The sequence below is a fragment of the Pteropus alecto genome, unplaced genomic scaffold, assembly GCF_000325575.1.
Source record: "Pteropus alecto unplaced genomic scaffold, ASM32557v1 scaffold3, whole genome shotgun sequence".
NCBI lineage: Eukaryota > Metazoa > Chordata > Mammalia > Chiroptera > Pteropodidae > Pteropus > Pteropus alecto.
The window spans coordinates 47156409-47166369 of record NW_006442484.1 but is presented as its reverse complement, the minus strand read 5'-3'; the positions used below and the strand labels follow the sequence as shown (position 1 = coordinate 47166369).

Here is a 9961-nt window from a genome sequence, read left to right as displayed (position 1 = left end):
TAACATATTAGTATTAAGAATTAGTACTAATTCTTAAAATTAATTTCCCAGAGGAAAACTGAAAAAAAAATCGAAATATAAAATTTAAGTATATAAATTAACTTCCAGTTTAAAATTGTTAAAATATGCAGCTCTTAACTTCTAGAATGAATATTCAAAAATATAAAAATAACTTTTTATCCCAATTATCATGATCCAAAATCTTGATATATTATTTTTTCTCCTACAGTATTGGGATGGCAGGTTGACCTTTTTCACTAGAAATCAAGGTCACATTAACACATGACACCTAATCTTTAGGAGCTCTTATCTAACAGTTCAAATATGGACTATTGGTTTTAATATTAAGTGCAGCTTGTCACTGAATGATGTTTGTCTGATCTGGTAATTATACCTTCATAATTTAAATATGTCATGTCTTGACAATCTGTTAGGGTACAGAAAGAAGATCTTTGAACTTCTACATTTATCTTTTGCAACTTCAATTTTTTGTATATGATTTTATAACATACACGATAAATTAGTAATGTTAAAAATATAGGTATTTAAAGTAAATATACGCATGGCAGCATTATAGATTCAAGCATTTTTACTAACAGATGTGCCCAGACAAAGGGAGATAATTGACCTACACTGGTTTAATTAAAATGCTTTAAACACTCAGAGAAGAATCTGTTGCCTGAATTCTTTCTGGTGGTGTGATCATGATAAAGACAGTTTTACATCAAGCTCTCTGTGGCTGTAGGGATTAGAGAGATAGTGTTGGCGTTGGGTGTCTTGGTTGATTAGGCTTGATTTCCTTGGAATGTTCATAGTTCATGTTTTAAATTAAAAGAGACAGGTGAGTATATGCATTAAAATTAAGTTATAATGTATCCTTTTAAACTTTTGAAAAATATATTTGTTATGAAGAGTGGTAATATATAAATCAGAAGTGGCTAAATAGCATTTAATTTTAATTAACTACTTTCTTCTATTCTAGGCTGACCAGATATCTGGTTTTCACATAAGATCGGTTCTCTGTGTACCTATTTGGAATAGCAACCACCAAATAATTGGTAAGACATTATCTAAGTGTTTAAACATTTTTTTTAAAAGAAATACAAATTTACTTTAAAATATACCCATATCTTTTTTATGTGTTTCCCTTTTTATGTCCAGGACTAACCAACCAACTTATGTCTCATCCTCTTGTATAATCTTGTAGGTGCAGACTCCTGACAAATCAATATTAATCAGAACAGTGGAAAAATATTTATTCCCTTAAATAAGAATCAGTAATTTTGTAGTTGTATGAGGCCTTAGAAAGCAACTAATAGAACTCTCTTATCTTACCCTGTGGAAATTGAGGCAGAGAGAAAGAGAGGGAGGTGGGAAGGGAGGGAGAGGGGGGTGAGGAGGGAAATAGGCAGGGAGAGAGGGGTTGCGGGGAGAGAGAGAGAGAGAAGAGAGATCATGCATAAAGACAAATGGAGTCACAGAGTGAGCTGGTAGCGGAGTCAAGACTAAAACGCAGGCCTCCGAACTCATGGTACAGACCATTGCATCTCTATACTTTTTATATCTATGTTTTTACAGATAAATTAAATGCAAAGGAAGACAGAACATGCTTTATTATACTGAACACGTATCTTTCTGCCTGGATGCTTCTGAAATAGGCTGCACTTTCCACAGAATAAAGGAACTGTGGGCCAAAGCAGCTTCCAATTTTTCTTTCCCTCCCTGTTCTTATGTTTTTCCCTCAAAAACTCAGTCAGAAAAATATCAGACCTAAGAAATCTAAGCAAGAAGAGGTCAATGGTTGAAGAAATCATGAAGGATGTAGACATTAGTTAAAATTATTGAAACATAATAAAAATAGGATATTTTTCTAGGAGGCATAAGGTAACTAATGTACCTATTTGCCTCTCTTTGCTTCCCCCAAGGTTACCTCTTAAACTCCAAGACATTGCTACTTGCCAAACAATTTTAGGGTATCATGACTTATCTCCCTAATGGGAAATTAGGTGTTTTAAAAATATAAGCATGCTTTAGAATTACAGCTGTTTTTTGTTTGTAGTAAATGGTGACACAGAGGAATAGCTTTTAAGATTGTTGAATTTTTCTGGTTAAGCCTGCGTGTTTTGATAGTCATGCCCTCAAACATCTGGTATAACGCTGGACATGAACTTTGTAAAGAGGAAGCACACGTAAATTAATCATGTGAGAACTATATGTACTCCTCTGGCAGCAAGCAACAGAATTAGCCTTGCTTTGAAGGTTAACTCTATCATAATTCCTAACATTTCTTGAATGTTCACTCCATTCATTGTCTCATTTAATCTTCATCACCCTCTGAGATAGTTAACATTTAACCCTCATTATACAAATGAGGAAATTCAGTGCTAAGAAAGTTAGGTAACTTGTTCAAGGAAACACTGCTAATGGTGGAGTTGAAATTTGAACCAAGACAGTCCAACTCCAGAGCCGATGTTCGTAATCACTGTGTCGTCATACTGCCTCACGCAAACGTGGTGCTTCTGGGAATTGAAAAAATAAAAAATTCTGTGGATAGATAGATAGATGATAGATAGATAGATAGTCAGTCAGATAGACAGATAGACAGATAGATACAGATATAGACACAATTATATGTATTCCATTACATATATGTTTATGTGTGTGTATATATGCCAGATTTATCAGAGTTATTGCACACAGTCATCTTGAAAACCATTTTTGGGAATTAGATTTATGCTTGGTAGAACTCTAGGCTTCACTGAGACCTAGTCTGGATATTGCAGCAGAAATGCAGAAAGTAGACTGCATTTCTGTACAGCTCAGATCTGTTATTGTGGAGACATCAGGTGCTAGAGAAACCAGAATAAACTGAGTGTCTCAAGTTACTTAAAGGCATCGAGTCAGCCGGGCTTACTTATTGGAGTGACACAGTGTCCAGTGCTGAAAATGACCACATATCCCAAACTCTTCCCACAGGAGTGGCTCAAGTGTTAAACAGACTTGACGGAAAACCTTTTGATGATGCGGACCAACGACTTTTTGAGGTAAAAATAAATTTGTGAACCAAGGGTTGTAGCTGAGACATCAGTAGTCTCCTGGTTGTAGCTTGCCTGAATTTGTAAGGATAAACAATTATCGTTATACTAAAACAGTATGACATTTTTAAAGGAAGATTTAAAGAATACGTTAGTGCTTAGGTAAGATTTGGTTCTCTTTTTTTACTAATTAGATTATTTCGTGACCATTGATTATTTTTATCTTAATTTTATTACAGAACCGAATCGCCCACTCTTTTCTCCAAAGTGTTAATTGTCTTATCTTTGTCTTGTTTGGTGTGTTCAGAGTCGTGAGACCAGGTGTGGTGTCATTACCTTTCTTATGTTTACAAGCTTCCTTTGATTCCTGTCTGCCCTCTAGCTAGGGAGCGTGGCCTTGAGCAGGCTTCAAGTGACCAACATGAAAACTCCATGATTTTTTTTCTCTAGCCGAGAACACCTCACAGTTTCTTTACTAACTGGTTCTAAATCAGTTCTCCTTCCTCTTAACATTTAACTTATGGGTATACACACATTTGGTCTCTTTACCAAAATATTTTCTAGCCTAGCTACTAAAAGAGGTTGCTTTGGTTAAACAAAATGGAATTACCAATTTCAGTCCACAACCTAAATAAAGAACATATTTAAATAGACCGTAAGCATGTTTTTAAATATATGACATTTCTTCACAGTGACATTAAATTAATAATTTTTTCTGATGTGCAATGTGAGCTATAAAGCTGTTACATGACAATAGTAATTAAGAATGTTAATGTGCATATTTCCCCAAGGCCTACCTCTGTGTACAATAAAATTATATTTTCAGGCCCATCCCTGATGACCGCCTGGTTTCATATTAGATTATGCCAATGAGATATTGGGATTTTTAATTAGTGGGCTCTCTCTTTCTTAGGCTTTTGTTATCTTTTGTGGCCTTGGCATCAACAACACAATTATGTACGATCAAGTGAAGAAGTCTTGGGCCAAGCAGTCCGTGGCTCTTGATGTAAGTACAGTATTCATGGCAGAGTTGTATGCTAAAATGCCCTAATTTTATGAGGGAAAAAATCCTTGTTGTGGGGCTTAGTTTCTCAATTTAAATATTCATTGGGTCTTAATCATTTTAGAGTCATAGATTTGAATCTGATGAAAGCTAGAGACTGTCTCTAGAAGAATGCACATATGCACACAATTTTATATATAATTTCAGGGAGTTTACAGATTTCTTGAAGTTCATCCATGTATGTCATATGGTTTGATATAGATTTTTAAATATTAGGCTTATTAAAAGTGATGATAGAAAAGTAATTTCACAGGATTTTAAGTATATTATGAACTTATTTTGAATGCGTACAGTCTGGAAATTGACAACATTTTTTTGCCATAAGAAAAAATTCACTATGAAGATATATGATCTAGATAGGGGAAACCGTTCCTATCAACTCCCCTGCACCCCATCCCCCACATCCCACCAAGAACTCTGACCCGTTTCCTATACCTGCATTTCCTCTCAGACCTACTAAGTTCTGAAAGAACAAATCTCAGCTTGTTTTGACCCAAGACCTATTTTTTTCTGCTCTGTAGCTATCAAAGATTTTGTTTATAACTGTGAAATATTAAGTAGGGCAGATACAATCAATATCAATGTCGAGATGACATTTTATAGAGCAGTATGATGTAATACATGCCCAACATTCAAAATGTTCTGTAAAAAACAAAACGAAACCCCAAAACAAAATATTCTGTGTACCAAGTAAGATGTTGGTAGAAAGAGAAAACCAAGGGAGAGAATGAGCAAGCAAGTCAGTGGTACCTGCACTGCTCTGATATGAGGTTTGCAAGACATGAAATTATAGTTATCTATCAGTATACTTTTTCTCCTAACTAGACCATGAACTCTACAAGCACAGTGATTTTTATCTTTTTCACACTTATTCTCAGTGCCTAGCAGCGTACTTAACACAGAGGAGGTATTTATTGAGCAGTCTTTGGAGGGAGAGAAAGAAGGAGGAAGGAAAGTACAGAAGAAGGGATTTTATTTTATTTTTTGCTCTTTCTTTGAATTAGTCCTGCTTTGTTTATATGTAACATCTTTGTAATAGGAATAAAAACAATATATACAGGATGAATGAATACATAGGTCAACTGTAAACAAGCAACCAACCAATAGAAACCACTGTAGAGTGTTAAGGTCTGTGTGCTGAACTATAGTCAAATCCTGCCTCTGTCACCTACCTCGTTTGTGAGAAATAAATGAGATGATGCATGTGAAGATTTTAATATGCAGTCAACAAAATTATAGCAATAACAATAATACTATATTGTTACTTGTAGTAGTATATTTATTACTGAGAAATCACCATGGATTAGAAGAAAGAACAAAGGACAGGAATTTGGAAGAGCAAATGTTGAGTCATGCCTCCTTCACCATCATCAAAAATTTGCTGCTCTCCCTAGAGTTGCTTCACGTATTGTTTCTGAGTTTCTGTAAATATGAATATGGGGACACACTGTATACTAGCTCCACCTAAATGTTACTTTATATTGCCATAGTATAATTCACACACACACACACATACACACACACACACACACACACACACACACACGAGGTTAGGGGAGAGAGAGGGAGAGGTCCACAGAACATCTCATATATACCCATATTCTCACTCCTCACCTTACTCATAGTGGATCTTCCTCATGTTGAGAAGGGACTAGAATAACTGGGTTGAAGCATGAATGGTCATTTACCAATGAAAGTCAGCATTCTCACTGGTACTACTTCCTAATCCCCATGTCATGCCCCCCGTCCCCCTCCCTCCTTTTTTTTTCACCCAAGGAGCCACAGATCTCATTACCTAGAAAGTGCTAATATAGTCACGATCTTCTTATCCATGAATTGCTCATTTGGCTTCATGGTGAACACCCTCTTTTTTGTGTAACTCAGATAGCGTCTGTCCTTAGACACAAAAATTATTGCTGACACTCTCAAATTTCCAACACAACTCTGAGCCTTGTGACAGTCACACTTTCAGAGGTTGATTTATGTGTGTGGACTTCTATGTTCTGTGTGCTTTATTTTGTGGCGGTGTCAAAAATGTCATTCCCAGTCAGAATTCTTATGCTGTCATCTCGGTTTTGTCCCTCCCACCTCCACTCAATCCTACCTCACCAGACATCAAACTGTAGACTTTAATGGTCATTCACCCCCCTCCCTGGCTTGGGAATCTATACGCAAGAATATCTAGAAGGATTTCTTATTTCAGAACTTTGTGAAGACACGAAATGATTTGTTGAGAACTACTAAACCCAAACTCTGGAATGAGATCTACATATAATATAGTATACATTAATAATTACATGAATAATGTAATATTTATATAAACATTTCTATTGAAACGATATGTTTATATTTATGTATTTATAACTAGCTTAGTCCAATGAGAGATTTAAGGTATATTATAAGGATATAAATGATCCAGCAAATTTTTTCGAAGGTAAAATAATAATAATAACAACAACAACGACAGAGCTAAAAGAGAGAGACAGAGAGGGAGAAGGAGAAAGAGAGAACTTGCAAGGTTGGGAGACAAAACCATATGCAATGCTATCCTTGTATCATCTCCATTGCTCTTCCCCCAAGGACCTGGAATAACCCTCTCCTTTTTTGTACTGTGCCTAAGGAAAGATTCCCCACTCGAATCTGGCACGTTCTTCTTCTTGCTTGTCTCGTTTTTGCTTATTTTCTTCAGTTTTTATCCTACTTGATCTTGCCTAAGATCTATGTCTAAATGTAGCTTTTTTAATCTTATTGCAGTGTCATTTTTTTCATTTGGCTACATGAATGGAGGGAAATAATTCACCCCTGACCCCAGTGACAATAACCACTCTAGGAGTCTTCATGGCCTGGAGAAGTACTATGAATACATTTCCTCCTGCGTGTTCACGAGACTCTTGAGAGATAGTACATTTTCTTCTGTGTTTTAAAAATTCTTTCCCCGAGGCATTTGAAATAAAAATACCCCCTTGGTGCATCCTCTGGAAATACATATTCTCCAGATAAATTCTCTGAGAAGGCTAATCCTCACCAATGCTGGCCATAATGTTCAGGGCTCACTGGAAGTACACATTTAACACAGGCCTTGCTTCATTCGCATCAATACCCGCTGCAAAAGAAGTCTGCTGATTTTATCCAAGCGAAAGGCAGTGTAGGGACAAGATTTAAAGCTTGTTTTCATCATTGATCTAATAAGTCTAGTTAGGATTGAATCCTGGTTCAGAACTGTTGATTTTGGTCAAGCTACTTAACCTCTCAATCTCACTTTTTTCATACGTTAAATGAGTATGCTAAGAAAGATGTTTAAACAGTTAAATAAAATAATGCAGTGTTTAGAGAGAGTGTTTAGTTACAGTTAGCACTTAATAAAAGTTAGCTGTTCTATTAGCCAGAGCACTTGCTGTCTGTCCTACATTTGTACTGAGTTCTGTTTGCTTAGCCCAAGATTTGCTGTAAAACTGTAGGGGCTGGGGTGGAGGTGTAATTTTTTGCCTCTTTTATCAGGAAGATCATTATCTGCTTGAAGTCTGAGCTGTAAACAGACTCCCTCATTTCCTAGATCCCTGTTTTATAGCACTGAGCATCCCAGTAGCATTACAGCCACAGCCACTGTGCTCCAGCGCACTGCTGCTCACTACTGCTCATTCAGTATGAGCTTGTCATCTGTGGCCCATGTTATCCTATGGGTTTCTGCAGAAAAGTCCAGGGCATGGAAATATAAAACTCCCCATGTCTGACGCGACCATGCAGATCTTCTACAGCTACACATCTCAAGGGCAATGCCTCCCAGGAAAGACTTGCCATACTGGAGAGTCCCTTCCTCGTTGCCACATGCTGGCAACTTCAACTCGTTTTAGACTAATCCACAAATGGTAAAAAATAGAAATATAAGCATACAAAATATTTTCTACTCTTCTGGCCTTTAAAAAGTGAAGCGACTAATACATTATCTGGATTTCGATCAGCAGTTGAATTATAAACAATTATTTTGATGATTGCTTTTCTTAACTTCTCATAGTTTAGTTATGTAATTCCATTGTTAAAGTCCTTTTTCTAACAACACAAAATTAATACTCTAAAGCTATTAAGGAGCAGAGGTGCTCTTAAAGCTGAACAAAGAAAGGACTTTACTACCAATTTTAATAACTTTAATTTTATGATCCTGATTTCCATTCTGCATGAGCAGCCCAGAGCTTCAACAAGAAATTATTTGAGAATAAGAATTGTCGATAAAGGGAAAGAACTTGACCTGTAAATCCAGGATACAGATAAAATACAGTACTAGTATTGTTGTAGAATATTACTTCTTCATTTTGAACATCAAGAATTGTCCTTTGGGGTGTCTTTCATAGATATTGCAAATGAAGCTTCACCTAATACGGATGAGAAATTTTCCAGGAAATGTACGTCAGTGTATTAAGGGACACCTTATATACCTTTATGATCAGAGGAGGGAAGGAATGAGGGTCAAACAGAGGGTGTGAAAAGGCATATGCAATCAGGAGCCAAGCCCCATTTATTTTACCTCCCCAAAGCCTCTCCCATCCATTTTATTCTTCCAATTGCCACAGCAACCATCCTACTTAAGGGCTTCATTACCTCTCAGCTGCACAATTTTAATAGCCTTCTATTTGTTCTTCCTAAACTGTAATTTAGATTGCATCACTCACCCACTCATAGACCTTAAATTACTCCCCCATTACCTATCAAACTACAAACTTCTTGGCCTTCACGATCCTTGGAAATCTCATATGAAACTATTTTTTTACCCTGGCTTTATTTCTCTACTCAAAGTATTCTATGCTACTCACAGACTCAACTACATCTTAGTCTACAAATCAGCCACCTGCTTCTCTGCCATCTGATTTTCACTTCGACATTCTCTCCACTTTAGTCATTCTCTATTTCAATTACAGCATCTCCCTCAAAATTATCCCATCATTCAAAGTTCGATTTAAGTGTGATCTTCTCTCTAAAGCTTTTAATCCTGTGGCTATTTGTTCCTCTCTTTGCCCTATATTGCAGTTAATTTTGAGTCTATATGTTTTCTTCTGCTAGAACATATGTTCATTAAACTATGTGATCGTGTCTTATTTGTATTTTATTCCTTTCAGTGTTTTAAATATCAAGATACTTAATAAAAAGTGTTTTGAATAAATGAATGCATGCAGCCACAAATAATTATTCTGGTCTTCCATGTCAATATTCCAAAAAGGAAAATTTGGGCTTTGATGGAGGAGCTGGCAACCACTTTAGCGGCTGGCCACAGACTTGCATGTGTTATTGTTATAGAAAATGTACAAAGTATTTAGAAGAAATAGAAATCAGTGTTAACTTATCGCTTAAAGATGACCACCTTACCATTTGAGTTGACAATTTTGTCTTACTCTCAACCCTTTTAAAATGTCACTGTCTTCTGGCTTCCACTGTTACTAATGGAAAAACCTACCATCATTCTTCTTGTTCCCCTAAATTAAATGTGTCTTTATTTTTCACTGTTTTTATTATTTTCTCTTTATCCTTGTTTTGTAGTCATTTGACTATGATGTGCCTACATGTGTTTTCCTTTGTATTTCTTTTGCTTGGGGTTCACTGAGCTTCTTATATCAAAGGGTTGATAACTTTTATTAATCTCAGAAAATATTTAGCTAATACGTCTTCAAATATTTATTTTTTCCTATTCTCCCTCTTTCTTTCTGGGCTCAGTTACACATATGTTGAATCATGTGATACTGGCCCACAGATCTCTGACACTCTGTAATTTTTTTCATTCTTTTTTCTTTCATACTTCAGTTTGGGGATTTTCTTAGAGTTTGCTGACTTCTATAAAGTCCATTCATTTCTGATATTATATCATATTAATATAATA

The 9961-nt window shown here is 36.0% G+C and overlaps 1 protein-coding gene across 1 annotated transcript in view; it reads left to right on the top strand.

Annotated features, from left to right (window-relative positions):
- PDE11A (phosphodiesterase 11A) overlaps window positions 1-9961 on the top strand; it is a 315606-nt gene that overhangs the window by 164169 nt on the left and 141476 nt on the right. The window contains exons 7-9 of the mRNA XM_006921237.1: window positions 983-1058; window positions 2977-3044; window positions 3949-4041. Coding sequence (XP_006921299.1) covers window positions 983-1058; window positions 2977-3044; window positions 3949-4041 — 237 coding nt within the window. The remainder of the gene's footprint in view (window positions 1-982; window positions 1059-2976; window positions 3045-3948; window positions 4042-9961) is intronic.